The sequence below is a fragment of the Pteronotus mesoamericanus genome, unplaced genomic scaffold (genome assembly GCF_021234165.1).
Source record: "Pteronotus mesoamericanus isolate MK-2021 breed Mesoamerican mustached bat unplaced genomic scaffold, CSHL_Meso_final contig_221, whole genome shotgun sequence".
In the NCBI taxonomy this organism is placed as follows: Eukaryota; Metazoa; Chordata; class Mammalia; order Chiroptera; family Mormoopidae; genus Pteronotus; species Pteronotus mesoamericanus.
Window position 1 is genome coordinate 5,966,186 of NW_026555092.1, and position 26,224 is coordinate 5,992,409.

The 26,224-nt window shown below is 44.7% G+C and overlaps 1 protein-coding gene across 2 annotated transcripts in view; it reads left to right on the forward strand.

Annotated features, from left to right (window-relative positions):
* Positions 1–26,224, forward strand: part of WDTC1 (WD and tetratricopeptide repeats 1) — a 69,225-nt gene that overhangs the window by 39,128 nt on the left and 3,873 nt on the right. The window contains exons 4-14 of one of the 2 annotated variants that reach the window (XM_054571809.1): positions 9,037–9,083; positions 9,508–9,619; positions 12,398–12,585; positions 15,816–15,998; positions 16,752–16,846; positions 17,238–17,353; positions 18,643–18,718; positions 19,347–19,455; positions 20,514–20,687; positions 23,758–23,993; positions 25,349–25,526. In XM_054571809.1, coding sequence (XP_054427784.1) covers positions 9,037–9,083; positions 9,508–9,619; positions 12,398–12,585; positions 15,816–15,998; positions 16,752–16,846; positions 17,238–17,353; positions 18,643–18,718; positions 19,347–19,455; positions 20,514–20,687; positions 23,758–23,993; positions 25,349–25,526 — 1,514 coding nt within the window. The remainder of the gene's footprint in view (positions 1–9,036; positions 9,084–9,507; positions 9,620–12,397; positions 12,586–15,815; positions 15,999–16,751; positions 16,847–17,237; positions 17,354–18,642; positions 18,719–19,346; positions 19,456–20,513; positions 20,688–23,757; positions 23,994–25,348; positions 25,527–26,224) is intronic. The other variant, XM_054571811.1, reaches the window with a different exon arrangement.

Here is a 26,224-nt window from a genome sequence, read left to right on the forward strand (position 1 = left end):
TAAATGTAAGGATATACTTAGGAGCTCTCAACTTTATTCCATTTATCTAAATGTTTGTCCTTATGTCGGTACAGTGCTGTTTTGATTACTGTAGCTTTTGTAGTAAGCTTCAAAATTGGGGGAGTCTGAGTCTTCCAACTTTGTTTTTCTTTTTCAGGATTGTTTTGGCTATTCTGGTCCCTTGCATTTACATACGAGTTTTAGGGTCAGTTTGTGAATTTCTGCAGAGAAGGCAGATGGGATTTTTATAATGATTAGGTTGAAAACATTGCCACCTATTTTTATAAACACAACTTTATTGGAACACAGCCACACTCATTAATGTATTGTCTGTGGCTGTCTTAATGATTCAGGAGCAGAATTGAGTAATTGTAAAGAGTCCATATGGCCTGCAAAGCCTAAAATATTTACTGTCTGTCTCTTTACAGAAAAATGCCAGCCCCTGCTTTAGATGATGGAATAAATTCATGCTCTGAAGCACCAGGGCAGAACTAGGAGTCATTCCTTAATTCAGTCATATGTTCAAGTAAATAGTGAGCACCTACGATATACCAACCATGTTCTAGACTCTGGGGGATGAATACAGCAATGAATAAGACCAACACAATTCCTGGCCTCATGAAGGTTCTTGCTATGGCCTATAAGACACCCTTAGAATCTGGTCTCTACTCACCTCCCTGAGCTCATTTTGCCTTAGTCTTCCGCCTTTATCACTATGCTCTAGCCACAACGGCCTTCATTCTGTTTCTTCAGCATACCAAGCCTATTTCTACCTTAGTGCTTGTTCTTCCCTATGCGTAGCATGCTTTTCCTAATGATTTTTGTTGCTTGCTCTTTCTCAGTGTGCAAATTTTATTTCAAAGATCACTTCATCAGAGTGGCTTTCCCTAACCACTGTATCTAAAGTATATCCCATTACTATGGTTTATTTCCTTTCTGAACTCATATTGATTCATATGTTCTGTGTCCTATTTAACATGATAGCCTTTGCATGCATTAGAGTGCCCAGCATATAGTAGTTGCTCAAAGAAAAAGATTGAATGAATAAATGGGCTTCTCAAGGATAGATAGCAGATACAGGCTCAGTGTAAGGAAATACCTTCTAATATGAATTATGGTTGTTGACTTGTCCCACTATACTTAGATTTTTTAGGTAAAACATAGAAGTTGAAATATGTTTTAAATCACCTCTTTTTATGACTTCTAGGAGGATTTTTTCCTTCCCCAGCAATCTTAGTTCACATCAGGCTGTGCTTTAAGTCTTGAATGACCACGGTGAAGTAGAAAGAACAGATTTGGATTTGATTTCCAATTCTGCCACACAACAATCAAAGTGACTGAAGAGCTTTACAAATATTGATTCATTTCCTACAACCACCCAATGAGGTTACACATGGTATCTCTTTTTTCACAGATGTAGAACCTAAGGCACAGAGAGGTTAAAAAACTTGCTCAAGGAAACACAGCTTATACACATGAAATCACATTTACTGTACTTTATGGACAATTTAACAGATTTTCAAGGATAATTATGTGAAGAGGACAGGGCTTGACACATAGTGAGCTAAGTTTTAGTTTTTCTTATTACTATTCCATATAGTAATTCTTAGGCACAGTAAATTTGAGAAACCATTGAAGTAAATTAAAGCAGCAGCAAAAGGAAAGATTTTAGGGACATGTCCTGATCATTTAGATCACTCTGCCTTTATGATAAGTATCTGATCCTTAATTGAATAGAGAGTAAATGAAGAATTCTCAAGAGTTTTGTTTGCTTTCAGGACTCTCCATTCTGTTATAATAATAATATACCTATATAATCTTAACATATGGAAATAAACATGTATTGTGAAGTTTAAATGACTTGATGCATATGAGAGCTTAGTACTTACCCTGACGTTTTAGTAGGTACTCAGTTAATGCTTCCTGGATTTTCATCTAAACCTTGCTTGTTCAGACTCATATTCACGCTGTTAAGGACCTGCTTCCTATCTTTCCTGGTTGGCATTTCTGTGGAGGCTCCACTGAATATCTCTCTCATGCTCTTTGACATTTTAAGTAGAATTTCATTGTACAAGGGTTTAGGTCTGAAGTCAGTGGGTAAGTTAAATGTCTATATGATTGGGTTGCAGTTAAAAGAGGGTACTTACATGTATGCAAATGGGGTCACAGAATTGGTCTGCCAGCCAGATAATGTTCTCCAAGGTCCTTTAAGTTTTTCCTAAAGCCTGACATTCCTATCTTCTTCTAGGATACCTCTTTCCTTCCTCTGTTATGGTAGAACTTTGTTTCATGTTGCCATAGACATAGGCCTGTCTTTGTTTATCCTACTATTTATTTTTTCTCCCAGTACCTTATACATAATGGGTATTGAATAAATGAATTGTCTGTTTAGCCAGAACTTAGGAAAGCAATTTAATAGCTGTAGAAATTACCCTTTTGAAAAAGTAAGTAAACAGGAAGGAATACATTTGTTCAAGATGTATACCCTTCGTGAGTACCCTAGCCATGTGGGAGGGGTCTTTGAGAGTGGGATCTGGAAGAACCATACACAGGCTGGCGAAAGAAGATACCTGAGGACTAGTTCCAGGGAGCCAGCATTTTCCAAAGTGTGCTAGCCCCCTTGCATACATTACATCATTTGATCTTTGCAGTGATCTTGTCCTGTCGACATTATCACCGTCCCCATTTCCAAATGAAAAATTTGAAGCTCTGGGAATCCTAAGTGACTACCCACATACCAAGGAAGAGTCCAAGCCAGAGCTGAACCCAGACATCTTTTTCACTTTACAGTTCTGCCCCTCACCAGCCTCATCTCAGTTTTCTCTTGTAAAAAGTAAATTTGGACAAAAGGATTTCTAGTTCTTTTGGTTATACCAGGATACACAATTGATTTGCAGACTTCCTAGCTCTTTGCTTCCCTTTTTTCGTTCCTTTAATGCAGTGCGTCACACCTTTTTCCCCTAGCAAGAATGACTTATAAATTTACCCCTGTGCATCCCACATTTTGATAGATTATTGTCTGCTAAATCATATTAATGTTTCCCATTTTAATACACTTTCCATACCATAACTACTCATCTGAGCTCCTGAATAGGGTGGGATATACCTGAAGTTTCAACACAGATTTTATGTATTTCCAGTCAAATGCAAAAGACCATGATATTGTGCCTAGTCAGGGCTGCTCAGTCATCTGTAACTGTTTTATTCCCACTGGACTTTTAAAATACATCAACTTGCCAAAATGTACAACACTAAAGGTAGAAATAAATATGGTTTAACCTTTGGAGGACTATTCCGTAGCCACTTGAAGTGATGTATATGAGAAGATCATAATAATGTGGGGGAAAGGCAAATGTTACAGGTTTGGAGAAGAGGAGGAGAAAACCTCATCAGTTCTGTGAAGACTGGAGATGTGTCTGCCTGACTTACTCTCTGAGCCCAGTACAATACTGGCAGGCACATAACAGGGATGTAAATATTAAGAGAGACAGCTCAGAATTTAAAAAGGTAGGATATGACATCATGATTAAGAGCCAAGTTCTAGAATCTAGCAGACATGGGTTCACATTCTGGCTATACCGTTTATACAATATGGGGTATTAACATTTTCCTTACCTGAAAAATGAAAATAGTAATGGCATTTCCATCACAAAGTAGTCATAAAGATTTAACTAAAAGCATATATGAAAAAAATAAATAAAAGCATATACGAAGGGTACAGTATTGTCCCTGTACATGGTGAGGAAGTGCCTAGTATCTGTTAACTACTACTATTGCTATTATTACCTTTATTTCTCTCTCTGCTGTGATTTATGTAAAAATAAGGTGTGCCCTGGCTGGTGTGGCTCAGTGTATTGAGTGCCAGCGTGCAAACCAAAGGGTCACTGGTTCAATTCCCAGGCTAGGGCATATGCCCAGGTTGCAGGCCAGCTCCCCAGTAGGGAGTGCATGTGAGGCAACCACACATTGATTTTTCTCTCCCTCTCTCTACTCCCTTCCCTTCTCTAAAAATAAATGAATAAAATCTTTTTAAAAAATAAAGTGCATGTGTCTCAAGTAGTGAGTTAGATGAGTTTTGACACTTATGTAACTACCACTCACAATAAGATAGAAAATACTTCCATCTCTCTAGAAAGTTCCCATGGTACCCTTACAGTCAACCTTCCTACCTCAGAGTAACTACTTTTTGGCTTCTGTCTCCTTAGATTAGTTTTATCTGTTCTTTTTTTTTTTTTTTTTTAAGATTTTATTTATTTTTAGAGAGGGACAGAAACATCAATGTGTGGTTTTGTCTCATGCGCCCCATACTGGGGACTTGGCCTGCAACCCAGCATGTGCCCTAGACTGAAAATCAAACCAGCGACCCTTTGGTTCGCAGGCCAGCGCTCAATCCGCTGAGCCACACCAGCCAGGGCAGTTTTCTCTGTTCTTATACTTCAGGCAAATAGGTTTCTATAGTATATATTTGTGTTTGTGCAGCTTTTTTTGCCTAGCATGTTTTTTGATTTTCATCTATGTTGTACGTATTTATAGTTTGTTCTTTTTAATTGATGAGTAGTGATTTGCTGTATGGATGTACTACATTTTATTTATCCATTCTCCTGTTGATGACCATTTGGATAATTTCCAGTTTGGGGCTTTTAAAAATAAGGTATCTAAGGATATTTTTAAACAGTTTTTGTGTGGACAAATGTTTTCATTTCCCTCGAGTAAACACCTAGTAATAGAATTACTGAATCATAGGGTAGATACAAGCTTAACTTTGTATAAAACTAACAAACAGTTTTCTAAGGTGATGGTAGCAATGAGATCTCTTGTTAATACAGGTGGGAAATGGGTGACATTTGATGTAGTTCAACACAGCCGAAGACTTTGGAGCCATATTGACCTTGGTTCCCATCTGGGCTCTAATACTTACCATTTGTGTGACCTTGGATAAGTTATTTATTATCTGAGACTTGGTTTTATTTGTGAAAAGGGAGTAATAATGAGATCATATATATTAATATCTAGTATTCTACCTAGCAGTAGAATTCTGAGGTGGGGACAAAGGCTATACTGGGTACATGGTCTGTAAAGAATTTAAAAGGAGTAATAGAACCACCTAAAAGTCCATTTGCTTTTTATCATCGTTATGCACCTACTATGATAAAATGCTTCTCTTTGCCTCCTTCTCCCCCCCCGTACACCATGCTACCTAGCAAAGTATAGGGACCTATAATATATAGTAATTATAATGAATATTTAATAAAGTTAAGCAGAAACTAAGAGTTAGGTTGGAATTTGGAATTTAAATGAGATTTGGAGCTTTTATTGCAGGATCTTTCTCTGTTGCACTCTGTTTTCTTCAGGTCCCTGGTGTGCAAGACTCATCCTAAGTGCAAACATTTCTAGGGTCCCAGAGAGGCATGCAGAGGTCTGTTCCTCTCTAGGAGCCATCTCTAAACAGTTCTTCCTCTCAATTCCTTAAAAATTTGAGGTTTTATCCCCTCCTTTTCCCCTACTTTTTAATTCTGATATGTCATAGACATTGTATTCTTCAACATAATTATAAGTTGTGTACTTATATCTTACCCAGTCTTACTTATCAAGGCTAAAATAACTTCTCTTAAACACTCTTTCTTGTAAAGTAGCTTCCCAAACACATGTCCTAACTTATGAAGCCCTTTATTAGTATATTTGTCAATACAGTTGACCCTTCAACAACACAATGGGTTAAGGGTGCCAACCCCTCACGCAGTTGAAAGTCTGTGTTTAACTTTTGATTCCCAAAGATTTAACTACCCTCAGTATCTGCAGGGGATCGGTTTCAGGACCCCCACAGGTGCAGAAATCCGTGGATGCTCAAGTTCCCTATATAAAATGGTGTAGATCAGTGCCATACAGTCCACTTTCCACATCCACAGACTCCCAACCATGGATCAAAAGCAGTACAGCAGGTAATTACTGATTTTATTTACTAGGCTACCATTTTATTATAAAAGGATATAATTCAAGAACAGCCACATAGAAGAGATGCCTAGGGAAAGGTTTGTGAGGAGCACAGAGCGTCCATGCCCTCTCAGAGCATGCCAGTCTCCCCAGACCTCCATGGGTTTTTCAATCCAGAAGCTCTCCGAACCCTGTCCTTTTGGGTTTTTATAGAGGACTCATTACATAGGCATGACTGATTAAATCATTAGCTATTGGTGATCTGTTCAACCTCCCTGGAGGTCAGGGGGATAGAGCTGAAAGTTTCAACCCAACAGTTACGTGGTTGGTTCCCTTAGCAACCAGCTCCCATCCTTTGGTGCTTTCCAAAAATTAATTTACTAGTAAGCTCAGGTGTGTTTGAAAGGGGTTTGTTATGAATATCAAGACACCTTTACCACTCTTATTACTTAGGAAATTCCAAGAGCATAGGAGCTTTGTGCCAGTAATGGGAATGAAGACCAAATATATATTTCTTATTATAAATCACAGTATCACAGCAGGTTACCTACCCTCTCTGAACATTGTTTTTCTTATCCATGAAATGAGTAATGATACCTGTTTCTTAAACAAGATAATGGATGTAGAGTGCTATATTAGTTTCCTATTGGTGCTGTAACAAATTATCACAAACTTAGTGGCTTAAAACAACACAAATTTATTATCTTACAGTTCTGTAGATCACAAGTCTAACAGAGGTCTCGCCAGGCTGAAAGCAAAGTCCTGACAGGGCTATGTTGCAGTTCCCAGAATGTAGAGGCTGCTGCATTTCTAGGCTCATGACCCCTTTTTCCATCTTCAAAGCCAGCAGGTCAAGTCCCTTTCACACCTACATCTCTCTATTCTCTGCAGCCAAGAAAGCTCTCATTTTAAGGATTCGTATGATTATATTGGGCCCACTTGAATATTCTGGGATAATCTTCCAATCTCAAGGACCTTAACCTTAATCGCATCTGCAAAGTCCATTTTGCCACCTAATATATTCATAGGTTCCAGAGGATCAGGACATGGCTATCTGTAGTGTCCATTGTTCTGCCTACCACAAGTGCTTGGCACTGTGCCTAGCTCTTTGTAAGCCCTCAGTTAGCAGCAGTCTCTCAAGGCCCTTGGTACTCTGGGAAATTGCAAACTGACAATATGACCTCCAAGCACAAGTAATTTACAGCCCTGTGAAAAAATGAAAGGGCCAAGGACAGAAATGATTCTGACCCAGAAGGAGTGACCAAAGCCACGGGAGGGGTTTCAACCAAGTGTCATGGGAAAGTGAGAGGACTCAGGTCAGCAAGTGCCCTGACAAGTCTGAACAGAGTAAATGTGTCTGTAACCTTTGTAAGTGCGGAATCTGGAAAGAAATGAGGTTCAGCCTAGATGAAAATCTTTATTGAACAAAGGGTAAGAGGGAAGGAGAAGCAGATGAAAGGCCTTTTTTGAACGATAGGGAGTTAAGAGTTGTTTTTATCTCTTCATTATTTCCATTAGTCCCACTGGACTTACTTGTTCATTTATGCAACAGATATGTGCCAGGGACTGTCCCTGGCCTTGGATGTGCAGTGAACACAATGCACAAAAGCCTGTTTTCTCAAGGCTCAGTCTGGTGGAGAAACTCCATGTCAACACAGAGCCACAGGAAGGGTATGCCTCCCTCTCAAATGTACATGACAGGAAAGGCATCTTGAAGGAACTGCCTGTGAACTGAAACCTGAAGAATGAGTTGAGTTTATCAATTAGGAAATTTTGGGCCACAAGGAACAACACAATCACGTGCCCTTAAACAGTAATGTACTGATTGGCTTACTTAAGTGGAAGTCCAGGAGTAGAGTAGGCATCTGGGTCGGTTACTCTGGTCACTTGGGATCCATTTTTCTATGATACCCTGGGCTTGGCTTTCCTGTCTATGTCACTTATACTCTCAGGTTGGCTTCCCTCATGGTGGCAGTTCGAGGGGTCACATCAGTATTCCCAGCATCCAGAGGAAGAAAGACATCTCTTTCTTAGGCTCTCTCCTGAGAATCAGAAAACTCCTCTCCCAGAAGTTCCCAGCAGCTGTCCACCTTGCATCTGATTGGGGTCACAGGCTCATTTCTGAGCCGATTCCTGTGCCCAAGTGAATGTCATGTCCAGTTTGGTGTAGGCCTAAGTTTCTGAACCTATCACTGTGGAAAGAACAATGGATTTACCCTTCCTGAAACACATAGCCTAATTTGGGCAGGGGAATAATTAAACAAAAATTAGGGTGACATTAGGAAAGAGAAGGGGTGAGAGCATAGAAAGAACTGTAGGTAGGAATGCCTAGTGACTTGTTTTCTCCTTTCATGTAAGACTTGTTTATGCCACTTCATACCTTTTGCTTTTCATGGATTCTGTTTCCTCGTGATTCTCGCTTTGCCATGGTTTCTCTCTGTGCATGCCTTCAACTTCAGCATCTCTTAACTGCCTCACTCTCCGTTTTTCTTAATTCAAATCCCCAAGCTCAAGACACTGGCCTAATGTACCTTACTATATAAGGCTCCATCTACCGGAAGTAAGCTCCAAAAGATCAGGGACTTTGATTTGTATGCTGCTGAACCCGCAGCATCTGAACAGTACCTGGCATGTAGTGACTTCAATAAATTAAGTATATGCCAAATGAATGAAAGTTAGCCTTCTAGTTAATTGGTTGCCCTTGGATCAGATGCTTCTCTGGGCAAATTTCCTGTGGTCAAGGGGCTTTCCCTTGAAGGAACTGTTGAAATGTCCCTTCTAACGACAGGGACATAAATTTGTTTGGATCCACTTCTATTACTCACGATCTGAACTTCATTTTACTTTTCTGCGAAATGGAATCAATGAAACCTGCCCTTTATGACTCAGGGGTATTCAGTATCAAGCAAAATCATGAAAATCAAAGTACTTTATATATTGTAAGGTGCCAGGCAGTTTAATTCAATTCTGGTCACTCACATGCACTTGGAAAACATTGATGATGGAAAGGTTAGTTTACCTGTTGAGTTCCACTTCTTGGTGTTGAGTTCCCCATGAGAACCTCTAACTGGCTCTCTTCTTGTCCCTTTCCATTTGCTCCCCCAGGGTCACTCAGGATGTGTCAACTGTCTGGAGTGGAATGAGAAAGGAGAGTAAGTATGAGTTAGAGCGCCTAGGGGGTGTTAGAGAAAGGGTGTGGGGAGGCTGGGAGGTCCTCTTCCTAAATCTAAGGAAAAGAATGGACCCAAAGGAAAAGAGGCTGCTGCTCTCTGCTACGTACTTTAGTTTAGTCCATCATTATCAACACATAGTTACATAGTGAAGCTCAGATAGATAGAAGATGGGATGACCATCCAAACACTCTTTTTTTTATAAACTAAGGCAAAGTTCAAGGAATAACAGTAAATTCTCAGGACAAATAGAAGAGAATCATCCAATGTTTGCAAGATAGCCTTGAGTTCTATAACATACACTGTTATTTAAGTTGCCTAATTCCTAATTATCTTGGAATGTGGGCTAGGGGAGAATTGCCTGCAAACTCGAGGAGAGGTCAGGACCCCTCACTCTTATTTGCAGCTTGCTGGCCTCTGGTTCCGATGACCAGCACACGATTGTATGGGACCCGCTGCACCACAAGAAGCTGCTCTCCATGCACACAGGACACACTGCAAATATCTTCTCTGTCAAGGTGAGCAGGATAAGCCACAGAGCAAGTGAACGGGATGACTGGGCTGTGCACATGGTTGTGTTTGCATGTGTATATGTCCCGTGTACCCTTGGGGTCACGACATACACCTTTGTGATCTGAGCATCTAATGGTGATTCCTGAAACCCCATCTCTTTTCCATATTCTACTTCCTCCCTTAGAGCCAAGAGGCAAGCTCTAGGTGTATTTATATTTATGTGAGTGGTGATGGTGGGAGGTACGGTTCTGAGCATGAATATAGATAGAAAGAAGACCTGTGTGACTCCCTTATCTGCCTCTTGGAGGCCGTGTGAACTAGGCAAGTCATCTAACTACTGTTAGCCCATTTGCTCATCTGTAGAAAGGTAGTAGCTAAGGAAAATCCCTCAAATTCATGAAGAAATGAGTGAATAAATCCTTTAATTTTTAAAAAGGAAGTAACAATCCACAGGGTTGATGTTGCCTGGCACAAGTGCTTTTAGCTGTTCTACCTTTTGTAGGAAATGGGTCTGCTGATTTGTTGGCGGAGGGGAGTTGAGCTGAGAAGAGATGGGAAAGGGACTTGTAAGTGTCTTCAGACCCCGGAAGACCTATTATGTGGAAGTGGCATGAAACTTGACCCTTTTGATCCCAGAGAACAGACCTAGGACATGTGGCTATAAGTCCACAGAAGCAATGTAGGCCTGATGAAGGAAAGAACTGTCTAATGCGTAGAGCAATTTGAAAAAGGTAGAATTGGGCCCTCTGAGGATATAGCAAATGTACCTAACACTGAGGTATTCTGCTTGCTGGGAACTTTATCTGCCACATTTAAGTTGGAATAAGTGACCTTTAAGGATCTTTCCAAGCTATGATATTCTTTAATGGATATATGTGAGAATAAGGTCGTCCTTTGGAAAGCCTCACTAACCTAAGAAATATTTTCCTAATTAATATCAAGAGGAATTACAGGATACCAGAAGAAAGCAGATCCAAGAGCTCAAAATCTACTTATTTCCCTAAACCCTACCTCTTTCCCAAACTGTGATTCTCAGCTTCTGTCCCAGGGACCAGTCCTAGAGGAGTTTCTGCTATTTTACAGACAGAAAAATGTTCATTCACCTCTTGCATAGCAAACAGACTGCTTTTTGCCCCTGAAAAGTGTTAGATCCATTTTGAGTCTGCAGGGTCAGATCTTTGGAAGGGACTTAAGCCATCATTTTGGCATCATAGAGCACAAAACACTGAGTTCAGAGATGACAATTTGACAATGGCCTTGATGCTCACTAAGTAATAGAAAGACCTTGAGCAAGGCAGTTATATTCACCTAGCCTCTTCTTCTGTTGAAAAAAAAAAAGTGTGGAAAGGGGCTCTTCTCTCTGCTGGTGGACAAAAATAGGTTTACAGTTGTTCATATGGAAAATAATACAATAATTAATAGAAGAATAAATTTTCACATACAACTGTAAACTTTTCCCACTACTCTGTTTAACCCACAAGCTCCCCCTGGTGGCAGTTATGGTGCATAACAAGTGGCGGTAGCCACAAGTTCTTCCCAAGGGTTGTTCCTTCGTGCGTGGAGTACATGCTGTTTCCAGACCGATTTGAAGACTGTTAGTTGTCCCTAAAAATTACTAAATTCCGTCTATTTCTTCTAGTCCTTTTCTTAGTGAACCATTAGAGAAGCATATGTGAGAAAAGTGCATTGTTGCTTTTGTGTGAGCATTTAAGTCGGGTAGGACTTGAGTTATTTAAATACAGAGTAATGCTTTCCCCCAGCACTTGTTCAGCTTTGTTGTGGGTTGCAAGAAACTATTAAAGTCAGAAAAAAAGTAATAATAATTTAATCTTTTGAACTCAAGAAAGAACAGAAGAACTCAACACCATACCCATATATTTTTCTTCCTCAAAACTAGGTGATAGAACAGCATAACTTCTTAAAAATTATTTAGACTGCGTTTGCACCTGTTTTGTCACCTAGAGTATTTTGTGCTCAACCTCATAAGAATGGTGGGGTTCTTGTTTTTTTAATGGCTGCTTGGTGCTCAGCCCTTCCATAGGTCTGACATTTGAACCTTTTCCAGCATTTGCCATTATAACAAGGTTGCTCTAAACATTTCTGTACAGGTCCCTTTTTTCTTATAGAATTATTTTGCAGAAGTAGCAAAAAGTTTGGGGTCAAAAGATAGAAATAGTTTTTATCTTTGCTACTTATTGCCAGATTGTTCTCCAGAAATACTTGAACCAGTTTAAAACACCGACTCCCTTAAAGCACTGAAAGTTCTTTTCATTTTAAGACTAATTTGTTAACCCCCAGGTTATTCACTTGTGGTCATGAAGCAATACAACTTATGAGAGTCAGACAGACTTGAGTTTGAACACAGTCCTGCTGAATGTCAGTGCCACACCTCAGTTTTTAATGGGGTTATTTTAACGATCAATAAGATAAATCACCTGCCCTGTTGTCTAGCACATGGTAAATGCTTAGTAAATGGTAACAGCTATGATTATCATTCACTCGGCTCTTACCTATGAAAGAATCAATGGAAAAAGTTTCCTAAGGTAGTGCGTTTGGCATAAGTCAGTACTATTCTGGCAAAGTTGTATGCCCCGATTTTGACCTTTAGGCCTGAGGGCTAATGTTCAAAGTCTGAAGTTTTCTTGGTGGGTCGTCTTGGACGGGCACATTTTCTTACCTGATACGGAGAGGGAAAGAGGGCGCTAACATCCAGGCCAGTCCCCTCCTGTGGCCAACCCTACATCCACCACCTGCCAACCTCTCCTTCAATCTCTCCGGAGCAGTTCCTGCCTCATGCTGGGGATCGCATCTTGATCACGGGGGCAGCTGACTCCAAAGTGCATGTCCACGACCTGACTGTAAAGGAAACGATCCACATGTTTGGAGACCACACAAACCGTGTGAAACGCATTGCCACGGCACCCATGTGGCCCAACACTTTCTGGAGTGCTGCTGAGGATGGGCTTATCCGGTAAGGGCCTGAAGAATCGATGGGGCCTGTGCCTCCCACTGCATGTTGGTTTCTCCCTCCCACCTTCCCATACCACTTGCTTCCACAGGCCTGACTCCTTCCCACCATCAGAGTTCCAGCCTCATTAGTCTGCTCAGAGCAGGTGCCTGTGGACAAGCTCAGCTGGGAACATTTGCTTCCCCTCCTCTCACCTTCCCCATTCTTTTCCCCTTCCTGTACTACATGCAGGCCTTCTGGCCGCCCACCACCACAGGTGCAGAGTCTGCCTCCTCTGGGCTTTCACACTGTTGTTCCCTCTATCTGGTTTTCTGTGTACCCAGCTCTTTTGGTGTATAACTCTCTTTCTTACTCTAGGGAGTCTATTTAAGCGTCACCTCCTCAGAAGTACCTTCTCTAACCATCCTAAAGTAGACCCCTCCCCCATTATTCTTTGTCTCAGCACCCTATTGTATTTTCTAAAACCCTAGTCGTCATCTGTAGTTGTTTTATTTACTTGTCGGTTCCTTTTTTTCTGTATTCCCTCATTGAGTAGTAAATCTCTGAGTAGCTCCATGTCTGTCTTGTCATTAGGTTGTGTCCCTAGAGCCAAGGACAGTGTCTGGCACATAGAGGCACTTGATACATTTCTCTTGAACAGTGGTCAGTGGACATATGCTTGTAAGGGGGAGAGTCATCTAGAAGTGGTAAAGTGAACTGTCCCCTTTCCCGTTGGCCAGTATTATGACACATTTGCCTCTACTTCCCTTCATCCTAAAATGGTCTCATTGCCCTTCTTTAACTCCTATCTTCAGATAAGACCTTAAAACTTTTTCCTTATCTCCCCAACCTGCCTTAACTGCCTCCCTTAAGATCCTTTAGGAGAGGTATCTAAATCATGTATAAACTGTACCATAACAATTAGAAGCAGGGCACTAAAGTCAAAGAGACCTGGGGTCAAATCTTACTTCTGTTACTCCATGTTTGACTGGGGCAAGTTATTTCACCCCTGAACCTCAGTTTCCTCATCTATAAAATGGGAATTACCATAATATCTCCCTTGTTGCTCTGAGCATTGAAACATACAGTGCCAGTAAAACCTCAGCATAGTACAGTAAGTCCGCACTTAACATCAGTAGGTTCTGTGATGATAAGTGAAACAACATGTAACAAAACCAAATTTACCATAGGCTAATTGATATAAACAAGAGTTAAGTTCCCACACATCTCATCATGTTATAATGAGACAACATGAAACGATGAAAAGATGTTATTTGAGGACCTGCTGTACTTAGAAGACAGAAAATACTTGGTTAGCAGCAAGTCTAACTCTACATTGCACTTGTTAACTTTGACTCAGCAGACTGCATCAGGGCAGCAGGGAGAAGCTGAGCATCAAGGACCTTGGATAGAAGCCTAAGCACTTAGGTGCAGGTACAATCAGGGAATGTGTCCTAGTAGAAGGTAAACACAAACTGGCCTTCCAGAATAGACAGGATTTGGGTGGGCAAGGTAAAGCAGAGTGAACTTTCAGCTTGAGCAAAGTTTGAGAAGGCAGCGGTAAACATGGCATGTACAAGATAAAGAGTTCTGTAGTTGTAATTGACCCACATTTAGAAAACTGAGGAACAATGTTGGAGAGGGCTGTGAAATCAGGTCTTGAAAACCAGACTGAGGCATCTGGGAAAAGTAAACTATGTACATTCATGCCAAAAAATATTGAAGAATCACTGCAATTTTGAGCTGGAGAGTGAACTTAGAAAGACACAGTGAGCCCTGACCAGTGTGGCTCAGTTGGTTGGGCATTGTCCTGCAAAGCAAAAGGTTGCAGGTTTGATTCCCAGTCAGGACACATGCCAGGGTTGCTGGGTCAGTCCCAGTTGGGGCACAGCAACCGATCAATATTTCTCTCCCTCTCTTTCTCCCTCCCCTTCTCTTGCTCTTAAAAAAAAAAAAAAAGAAAGATAAGGCAAACAATGAAGAGATCACTGCAAATGTCTAGGCAACAGGTAGGTGAGCACAGGGTGATGTCCTTCCCACTCTGCATGTGCCTGTGTATTGGCAGCAAAAATGCTCACCAGGCTGCAGCTGTGGGTGTGTGCTGCTGCCAGGTGGACGTTTGGCATGACCTTTGCCACCTGGATGGGACTCTTGGGCTTTTCTTGGCACTTGGTGTTTCTAGGCAACTCTTAGATAATCTTCAGATTCTCTTGTTTATCACCTCCAGACTTCATTTCCTACAAGAAACTAGATTTACAATACGAATTAGAATTAAGTAGCAGAATAAAACTCAAAAAGATATATTTAAAAAAAAAACAAAAACTGGCTCTGGCTGGATTGAGTACCAACCTGTGAACCAAAAGGTTACCAGTTCGATTCTCAGTCAGGGCACAGGCCAGGTCCCCAGTTGGGGACATGTGAGAGGCAAACCAATTGATGTCTCTCTCACATCGAAGTTTCTCTCCCTCTCTCTCTCCCTCCCTTTCCCTCTCTCTAAGAATAAATAAATAAAATATTTTTTTAAAAACTAGGTTAGGAAGGCTTTTGTGGGTCATGATAGATAGATGATAGATAAATAAGAAAGAAAGAAAAAAGAAAGGAAAGGAAGAAAATAGGAAGAAAGAAAGAAAGAAAGAAAGAAAGAAAGAAAGAAAGAAAGAAAGAAAGAAAATAAAAAAGAAAGAAAGAAAAAGAAAGAAAGAAAGAGAAAGAAAGAAAGGAAAGAAAGAAAAGAAAAGAAAGAAAGAAAATGAATTATGGAGCGGAGCAGTCTTAGGAAGCTATCCCAGCTCTGCACTTACTAGCAGTGTTGTCCCGGGCAGATTATTTAACTTCCTTGAACCTCAGTGTTCTAATGGTACCTAGGGATGGTGTAAGGACTTAATTAGATAATACATGTGCAACACTTAGGGACAATACTGGACATGAAGCAATTTCCAACCAAGTGTTAGTAATCAGTAGTAATAGTATTTAGTAGCAATATACTGACATCTATTTTTTTTTTAATTTAAAAAAAGGGATAGTAGTATTTATTTTAAGGAGTTATATTAGAATAAAACCATGTGAGAAGCCTGCTACAGAGGCCTGGCACACAGTGGGCACTCAAGAAATGAGAGTGGTTTTTCACATTTTTAGTATTTACAAACAGGTCCAGAGCCCCTCCCAATCACCTTGTATAACAAGGCCTTGGTTTCTTCCCTGCCTTCCACACAGGCACCCAGCCCCCAGTCCCCTAACTCTGTCCTCTCTCACAGCCAGTATGACCTTCGGGAAAACAGCAAACACTCAGAAGTGCTGATTGACCTGACAGAGTATTGTGGCCAGCTGGTGGAGGCCAAGTGCCTCACTGTCAACCCCCAGGACAACAACTGTCTGGCGGTAGGGGCCAGTGGGCCCTTTGTGAGGCTTTACGACATTCGCATGATCCATAACCACAGGTATGAACAGCTCAGCCTCCTGCAGGAAAGTTCCTGGGAACCTGCTGCCGCTTTCCCTCATTGCTGTGCCCTCTTCTTTTTGAGGTGGTTTTTTACATTTTTGTGGTATCTTTAAAGACTTTAATTTATGCTTGTTTTAGAAATATGAAAAGTATAATTTAAAAATTATCCATAATCCGTCACCTGAAAGAAATCACTGTGTATAATATTTTCTGCTTGTTCTTTTACTGTGAGTGTTTGTATAGTTATAATGATCTTGTACATAAATTTCTTTTTGTGCATGTAATTTTATTTTGTTCTTTAAAAAAAGAACAAAAAACAAAAGTAGAATATACTAGAACCTCCACGGAAGTCCCAGACCTGAGTGACTCTGCCAGCCTGTGTTTTAATGGACTCTCGGGGCAGGTGTAGGAACGTCTTACCCGCTCACTTTCATGGGTCTGGGTGACCACTGTTGCTCCTCACACACTACATGACTTGGATTAAAACTTGATCCTTAGCTTCCTCATCTGTAAATTGAGGATAATGGGGTGGTCATGAGGACCAAGACACTTGGCAAGACCTATTTGTTAAGCAGTGAATGTGTCCACAGCTGTCTAGTTGGTGGACCTTTGGGGTTGCTGAGGTAAAGAAGAGCGGTACCTACTGAATCTCTCAGGGATACAAACTTAGGTTCTCCTCTAGGGAACGTGGTATGATCTAGACAGCGGTAGTGCTAGGCCTTGTAACCTATACAGTTTGCCTTTCCACCAGAAAGAGCATGAAGCAGAGCCCTTCAGCAGGCGTGCACACCTTCTGTGATCGGCAGAAGCCCCTTCCGGATGGTGCAGCCCAGTATTACGTAGCAGGTAGGGCTCAGCCCAGCTCTGGCCCCAAACTCTTGGCTGGGCGCTGGCATTGTCTGGGGCAGTGCAGGGAGGTGGTGTGGCACAGTGGTCAGGAGCAAGGGTTTTAAGAGTCAGACATACCTGGGCTTTAATCCTGAGTGCCATTAACCGGCCATCATGTGACCTTTGGCAAATTACTAACCCTTAATGAGTCTTAATTTCTATAAAATAGGGTAGTAATGACTAAATGAGATAAAGCATTTAAAGCAGTTGGCCCAGCACCTATTGTAAGGGCTCAACGCTTATAGCTGTTTTTATAATGAAGATGATTGCAATCATCATTGATATGACTGACTTCCCTTTTTGGGGGTCCTGGGAGCCTCACACTAGGGTTACTGGGCTGTTCCTGCAGGTCATCTGCCCGTGAAGCTGCCTGACTACAACAATCGTCTGAGAGTGCTGGTTGCCACCTATGTGACCTTCAGCCCCAATGGCACAGAGCTGCTGGTCAACATGGGAGGGGAGCAGGTATGTATGACTGACCAAGTTGGCTCTGCCCCACCACTACCCCAGATCAGCAGACGGGGCTGCATCCCTCACGTCCACTGCCGTGATGCAGATAAGAAGCCTTATTTTAAATGACATTATAGTGAAATGTGGGAGTGACATGGCACCACTGAAATTCCCACAGAGGTGCCCTGGTCTGGTCTCTTTCTTGAGCATGACTCTTAGAACTGACAGACCTATCTTAAATGCTGAGCTTCTGTTTACTAGCTGTGTCCTGTGACTTTGAACAACTGTCCTCATTTTTCTGAACCTTGGTTTCTTCATCTGCTATTTTCTTAGGAGAGATCCTGGGGTTCAGGCATGAAGCCAGGCTCTGGTTTGGGGCCAGCTTTGGGAAGTGTTCTTTGATAATGGCAGGTTGCTGAACCTTCTGTGTGCATGTTCTCAAGCTTTACCTAAACTCATTTATTTTACCAATACTCACTGAGCACATACTCTGGGACTAGCATTTTCATAAACATGAGGGAGACAAATGCAAAATATGACTCATCCCAGGCTAACAGGGAATACACAGCAAGTGAAAGAGTTGATGACATTACAAGGTAAGGTTGAGTTTGTACAAAAGAAATGGGATGGAGAATAGGTGAGCACTTGAGTTCAGAATAGGGCTCTGGCTTCAGATCGTGAACCATCATCTGGCCTAAAGGCAGCAAAAGGAAGAATGGAGAGACAGTCTAGCAGAATGGTTCAGAACCAGACAGACTTGGTCTGGGGTCTGGGCTGTGTCACATGCTGCTTTTACAGCCCTGGAAAAATTAAACTCTGAGTGTGCCTTTCTTCATTTGTAAGGAGATGATGAAAATACAATAGTACCTCTTCATGGGATGGTTTCTAGGATGAAATGAGATAAGTCACATAAAACACTAAACAGAGTTTCTGGAGCAAAGTTGGAATTTAATAAATGTTAAGTAATAATAGATAATATTTACTGAGGGAAGTAACTAGCAGTGTTATTTTAGGTAAATTGCTTCTCTTCTCTGAGGCTTCAGTTTTCCCCTCTGTAAAGTGAGGCATTTTGCTTTGTGACCTCTGAGGACCTTTTCAGCTTAAACATGTGATTCCTATTAATGACAGTCTCTCCAGCAGGAACTGGGAGGATTTTCCTGCCTGAGGTTTGTTCCATAGAAACCCCTCCTGGCCTCATTCGACGGTTCCCTGCTCAACACTCACCATGTTCCTGAGAGCCACGCAGGCCTCGCTCAGCCACATGCTTACTTCACAGCTCCCCTCTCTTGATCCCTCCACTCTAGGTCTATTTGTTTGACCTGACTTACAAGCAGCGGCCATACACCTTCCTCTTGCCTAGAAAATGCCACTCCTCAGGGGGTAAGTTTTCCCTTAAGGTGTCCTTCAGGGTATCTGCTGGGGAGCTTGAGTGTGTGCAACCTCTGCTGAGAAACCCGCCCCTTACCTTGGGCTGTGGCTGTGATCCTCCAAAATGAGTAGATTCTCTGAAATACACTGCCTGTCCAATTTAAAAAAAAAAAGAAAATAACCGTAGGTCACAGAGAACTGTCAAAGGGATTTGCGCCCCAGCTCTTTTCAATTCCCTCTGAAAAAGCAGTGTATTTCCATAGGTTGGCTCCTGAGGACCTGAAGTAGTTGCCCTTTCCTTCTCATCCTGGATCAATCTCTTCATTGACTTCTTACTGGAGCCTAAATTTGGTTTAGGCACCTCCTCATCCCCAATTCTCACCCTTACCCCTAACTTCAGCTAAGAGTAATGCCAAGTGAAACTATGTCCTTATTCAGCCAGCAGAGGGTGCACAGGCTTTTCTTTATGCCCTTGCCTGCCTGGTCTGCTAGACTTGCTTTCTGGGAATGGATCTTACCCTGGGAGAATGGCCTCACAATAGAACCATCGGACCCTGTGATGGAAGCTGGAGGGCTGCCGAGGAGATATGAGGACCTCTCCCTGAGTTGTCGCTGTTCTTTTCTCCCCATCCCCGGCCAGAAGTTCAGAATGGCAAGATGTCTACCAACGGTGTGTCTAACGGCGTGTCCAATGGCCTGCACCTTCACAGTAATGGCTTCCGGCTGCCAGAGAGTAGGGGACATGTCAGGTGAGGCCAGCCTCCCTTGTCCAACCTTCCCAGCCCCAATTACATCTTGTGGACTAGAGGAAGGGGCATGTCTTGTAAACCTTCCTCCCAACCCCCCACCCAGACATATATGCCAGAGTCAGGGGACTGGGGCAAAGAGTTCTCTGGAGGGTGATTAGTCATCTCAATGCCACTCCTACTTGGTAGGACTCCAGTCATGCTCAGACTGAAGCTCTGGTCCCTTGGACGGGAAGCTGTGGTCAGGACCCAAAGGCTAAATGCCTTTTATCACTGAGCTCCCTCCTAACTGGGTTCCAGCCCTCCCTGGCGTGGCTCATTTGGTTGGAGCATTGTCCAGTACACCAAAAGGTCCCAGGTTCGATTCCCCAGTCAGGGTACATGCCTAGATTGTGAATTCGATCTCTAATCAGGGCACATGTGAGAGGCAAGCGATTGATGTTTTTCTCTCACATCGATGTTTCTTTCCCTCTCTCTCCCTCCCTCCCTTTCCCTTCCCTACTCTAAAGCCAGTGGGCATGTCCTCAGGTGAGGATTAAAAAAAAAATTAAAGGAGTTCCATGCAGATGGGCCTCTCCCACTGTATTTTTCTCCATCGCATAGCATCTTTTGGCCTCTATTCTCTGCCAGGCCCTGTGCTGGGCTTTTGGTACAGAGGTGTTCAAATCATCTAGCCCTTGAGAGAAACAGAATTCTCTCTAGAGAGATCCATGGGAGGGACTTGGGTTGTCACAAGGTTGAGCTCAACATGGAGGCAGGTGGTGTCAGCTACTATCATGCCCAGGAGTTTGGTTAAGAATTGCTTTAACCCTGTGCAGGCCAGCTTCATTTCTGCCTCTCTTGTTTTTTGTTTTTTTTTACTGGCTCAGAGGTATCTGAATTGAATCCATTACCTATCATGGTAACTTAGACCCAAGGATAGGACTGATATCCTCTTCTAGATGACAGTGCAGATCCCAGGGGCCAATAAAACCTGGGTGACCCTCAGACAAGGCTACAGACTTCCCTGAGGGGCTGCTCTGACCTTTGGCTGGCCTGACTTGGCTCTGCTTCCCCCATAGCCCCCAGGTAGAGCTGCCCCCATACCTGGAGCGTGTGAAACAGCAAGCCAATGAGGCTTTTGCCTGCCAGCAGTGGACCCAGGCCATTCAGCTTTACAGCAAGGCTGTGCAGAGGGCCCCTCACAATGCCATGCTCTACGGGAACCGAGCTGCTGCCTACATGAAGCGCAAGTGGTGAGTGGGTTTGGGGCAGGGCGAGGGATGAAGACAGTGGGTCTGACGGAGCCATGTTGCTGAGGCATCCAGGGAAGGTGGTAATAACATCCTGCAGCCTCTTAGAGCTTCTTAGGCCAGGCCTCTCCTCCCACCCTCTAGGCTGGTGGTGGGCAGGCACCTGACCCGTTAGTCAGGACGTCTCAAGCACCGGGGAAGCTCACAGCTAAGTCGCAAATGTGCACAAGTAGCTTTAACATAGTGCTTTGTTATTAAGTGCTGTGGCCACTGGAGCAGTAGGAATTGAGAGAATAGTTAACCACAACTGTTGGAGAGTCGGGCCTTGAGTTGGACTTTGAAGGAGCAGTGGAATCTTCCTAGATGGAAATGAGGCATTTGGTGAATTCAGTTAGTATTTGTTTGAAATGATTCTGCAGCCCCCTGACCTTGGGGAATGCTTTTTTTGTGCTCTTAGACCCTTTGGATCAAGTATAAACAAGATGCCGCATAATCTGAAGCTGACTGTGGGTCGTGCTGGGTTGTAGTGGCTGGTGGTAAAGGAGAAGGTCCATATCCTGAAGAACTCTTTATCTTTGGGGAGCCCAGGGCCCCCAGCCCTTCTGCCTGCAGCACCAGCAGGCAAGCAGACAGGCAGGCCCCCATCCCCCAGCCAGGGCCAGGACTAGAGATGGATAGAGCTGGGCCCACAGCCATTTCTGCTCCGTCTGGCATCCGTCGGCTCTGCCCAGACAGACAGGCCAGCTGGTGTGCCATCGTCTGGCTGCAACTAGGCAGGCCAGAGAGGGAAGCTTAAGAAACCCACCCAAGCCAGCAGGATGGTAGATGGGGGTTTGGGAAGATGCTACCCCCACAGGCCTTCACTCAGGCGTAGGGAGTTTGCCAAGGGCTCAGATGGCAGCCAGACCCAGGAGATGGCGGTTTGGGGGCCATCCTGAGGTGTTTCACCTCTGTCCCAGCAGCTGGGTGTCCTCATCCAGGCTGTAGCCTGAGAGCTGTTTCACTCCCGCAGTCTTGCTAAAAGAGGCTGATAAATTCCCAACCCATGAGTGCCCTCGACATATCCTCTGAGCTCCTACCATGCGCTAGGTACTAGGGACACAAAATTCTGTCACCCTTGAGTTCTTGTGCTCCAGAGCTCTCAGCCTCTGAACCTGGGACAAAAACATGGATATGACCCATCATCAAAGAAGCAGGAAGCAGTAGGTCTTTTTGAATAATCAGGTGAAGTGCTGACCATTCAAAGAAAAGTTGGGTCGCTTTAGCTGGGATCAACCAGGAAAGCATCAGGAAGATGTGCTAAATAGGCTTTAAGTGTGGGCAGGCTTAGACAAGGAGATGAAAGGGAGGAGGGGACTATGGGAGAAGGACATTCCCAGGGAGATGAAATGCTATGAACAAAGGCATGGGGGTGGGGGACTGACTGAAGAGCTTGTTTGCAGAACAACAAATCCATTTGGCTGGAGCAGAGGGTTCGGGAAGGGACTGGCAGGAGATGAGTCTGTGAGGTAGCCTGGGGCCGGCCTGGGAAGGACTTGGAATGCAGAGCGGTGGCAGCGTTTTGGCCTTGATTCAGTGGATGATGGGCAGCTACTGAAGAGTTTTGAGCGAGAGAGGGATGTCCTTTCAGGGAGATTGATCTGGCAGTAAGTCTGGATGGGTGAGCCCTGGGGCCAGCCTGCTCTCTTGTCATTCCCACATGCCTGCCAGTGACCCCTAGAATGTCACATTCTGTCCCAAGCCAGTCTCCCCAGGGCTGCCATCTGCTCCTGGATGCAGTGGGAGTTGTCACCCTCTGGCTCCTGGCTGGTCTTTGGTCTGGCTCTCCCCAGGAGCTCGGAGGGGCACCTTGCAGGCGGTAATTGGGTTTCCAAACAGCGCCTGCTCCTTCATCACAGCCACTCGTTCTGACACTGACCATGCCATGAAAGCACTCTGTCTCCTGCCTGCCCCCACGCTGGCAAAGCTGCTTTTTCTTGGTCTGAGCATGGCTGCCGCAAGGGCTGGATGCTCCCTCTGAGTGCTGGAGGAGAGGAGGGTCAGGAGGACATGTCCCATGTTGGGCCTGCTTTAGCCCAGTGCCGGGGGGTTGCGAGCTGTGCCTTGGTGGAGGGGCCACCAGCTCTGGGAGTGCTTCTTGTTGTAGTTGGGTCTTAGGCCAAGAGGGGAAAATAAACCCAATAGCTCCCAAAGGAGAAGTGGCTCCTGTGACCCGTCTGGCTCTCCTTTGGTGCTGGGGGAGTATACCTTATATTTTGGCACAGGGCAGGAGGAGGAGGGGATTCTCCTTTGACCCCTTCACACTTGCCCCCCCCGCTCCCCCCGCCCAGAAAGAGACATTCCACCTCCCTTCATCTGTGCTTCAGGAGGTTGGAGGAGTGAGCGGGGAAGATTGGGAGCTCCTGGTGTGCATGCCGTGACCCACCCCCACCATCAGCTTCCAGAGAGCTGACTCTGCCAGTCTGTCAGGCCCCATCCTCTAGCCCCAGGAGGTAGAGGCCACAGCTGCTGTGGATCAGTCAGCCAGGACAGAGCGGGGTCTGGCTGAGGGCTTGCTGCCTGCTGGTCAGACCCTGAGTCTCCAGCCTGGCACTTCTGGCTTCCCCAGACCACAGAACTGTCCTGAGGGCCCCTTCCCTCAGACATGGCTTTGAAGGGTAGTCAGGGGGATCTGAGGAGGTGAATGGAGGAAGAGAGAAGGAGGGTTTGGGGAGCTGAGACTGGCAAGATGCCAGGCCTTCTGCTGCAGAGCTGCGGGTGCCTGGGGTGAACGGGTATGCAGTTGCGTTCTATGTCCAGCAGAGGGCAACCTTACACAGGTTTTTGCCACACACCCACTTCCACCCCCACCCCCAAGATCTCAGAGTTTCTGGCTTACCTCCTTAACATATTCTATCTCTTGGGAAGCAAGACCTGGGCTGAGCCAAGACCGTCTTCATCCCCCAAGTACCCCTGCTCTGAGAAGATCTGTCAGAGGTGGGCTGCGGTGGCCACAGCAAGCAGGGACTGAGTGGGGATGACTCCGCTTGTCATGTGACCACACTTCCAAGCCACGCTCTCTTACCTTATCCAGGGATGGTGACCACTACGATGCCCTGAGGGACTGTCTCAAGGCCATCTCCCTAAATCCTTGCCATCTGAAGGCACACTTCCGCCTAGCCCGCTGCCTCTTTGAGCTCAAGTATGTGGCTGAGGCCCTGGAGTGCCTGGATGACTTCAAAGGGAAGTTCCCGGAGCAGGCCCACAGCAGCGCTTGCGATGCATTGGGCCGTGACATCACAGCCGCCCTCTTCTCCAAAAATGATAGTGGTGAGTGGGGGGGTTGCTGTCACTCTTCCTATATGAGGTGCTACACGACATTCTGGAGAGGACACGGTACTTGGATTAGAGAGGCCTGAATTGAGATGCTGTGTCTGAAACCATGTGACCTTGAGACAGTCACTTTCCCGTTCAGAAAAGGAAGGATAGAACCTCCCATTCAGTTTCTATTGAGGATTAGCAACAACCTATTGAGAGTACCTGGTATAGTCCCTGGGACTCACGATAACAGTAAGCTGAGCCCAGTTAGGCCATGTGGCTTACAGGGTGTTCTCGCCCCCTCATAGGCAGGGCCTTGCCCATCTGAATAGAGGACAGCAGCTGGCAGTTGTGCTTGTTGCCATTGGCACACTTGTAGGAGAGACAGCAGCAGAGCGCAATAGAAATGCCTTGGGTGCAGGACGTGGAGCCCTGGGTTCCAGTCTCAGTTCTGCCATGTGGTAACCTTGGATAAAGTGCAGCTTCTGTGAACCTGCTGCCTTACCTGCACAGAGAGCATGCCAGTGATTCGTTTGTTTGAAGTTACCAAGCATCTACCATGTACCAGGCACTGTGCCGGGTCCTGGGAATACAGCTGGAACAGGTCAGGCGGGATTTCTGTATTCATGGAGTTTACAGCCTAGTGAAGGAACCAAATGATGAGGGAGAAACAGAGTGTGATGAGTGTAATGGGGAACAGATGTTACAGACAGGTATATGGGGGAGGGCTTGATGGCAGCGTGGGGTTCTTGAGGAAGAGACATTTAAGCTGAGATCTCAAGGATGAGAAAGAAGAAGAGATACAAAGTGTAGCTGTGGGAGGTGAATAGTTCCTACCATAGGGACCAGCATGTGCAAAGGCCCTGAAGCAGGCAGAAACAAGGCACTTCTAAGGCACTGAAAAAACTGGTGTGATTTTACCCAAGGCCCTTAACCTTACATCAGAGCCTCAGCTGGGATCCATGGTAACTTGTCTTCCAGAGAGGAAGGAGTTGGACTTCACTGCCTTCAGAGCTGTGGATCTGTTTAGAAAAATCACGCCCTCAAGCTTTCTTGGTAGTGCTTTGCCCTCCCCTCCCTGCCTCTCACCTCCACAGAAACAGACCTTAGGTCTCTGCATCCTTGGGGCTTGCAGACATTATTCAGGGACCTGTGCCAAGGCCCTCCTGGCATCAGAGGTCTCTTCTTGAATATCCTCAAGGACTGGATCCAAAGATGCTTCTCTCCCACAGTCGTTTCCAGTTTTCCAGGGTAGGGGTTGAAGCAGGAAACCTACATTGCTAGGGCTTGGGCTGAAAACAGGACTAAGGGCCGGGGGAGGGAAGAGAAGGACTGGACTCTCACCTTTCTTTGCTCTCTGCCCCCAGAGGAGAAGAAGGGAGCTGGTGGTGGTGGCGGCCCAGTCCGCCTCCGCAGCACAAGCCGCAAGGACTCCATCTCAGAAGATGAGATGGTGCTGCGGGAGCGAAGCTACGACTATCAGTTCCGCTACTGTGGCCACTGCAACACGACCACGGATATTAAGGAGGCCAATTTCTTTGGCAGGTCCGAGGCCTTGAAGAGGAGCAGGGCACAGCCTGTTTGGGCAGCAGGAAGTTGGGGGGGCGTGAGGGCATAATTTTTCTTAAAGATTTTATTTATTTACTTTTAGAGAGAGGGGAAAGCAGGGAGAAAGAGAGGTAGAGAAACATGAGAGGTACATTGATAGGTTGCCTCTCACACCCCCTGAACTGGGGACATGGCCCGCAACCCAGGCATGTGCCCTGACGGAATTGAACCGTCAACCCTTCGGTTCACGGGCTGGTGCTCAATCTACTGAGCCACACCAGCCAGGGCAAGGGCATAATTTTTCTAGAAAACTTTCAAATCCCAGCTCTCCCTCTATACCATGGACAAATGGCTTCACCTCTGTGGGCCTCAGTTTCTTCATCTATAAAATGAAACTAACCACCCCTACTCATGGAGCCGTAATGAGGACTAATGAGGTCATTCATAAGAGCATCCAGTGCGGAACCTGGACTGTTCCTCCATTCCTTACCTCCTCTTCCCTCTGTCTCCATGTGCAGAGTTTGGTTTTTTTATCTGGGTGCTTGGAGCCTCCCTCTGCTGGGGGTTATGAGGTGAGGGCTCTCAGAGGCTGGCAATCTTGACATAACTATCATGTGCTCAGAACAGTGAGCCAGGCACTGAGGGACAGAGCCTGCATCCCAGGCATGATTACCCCCAACTCTCCTTTGCAGCTG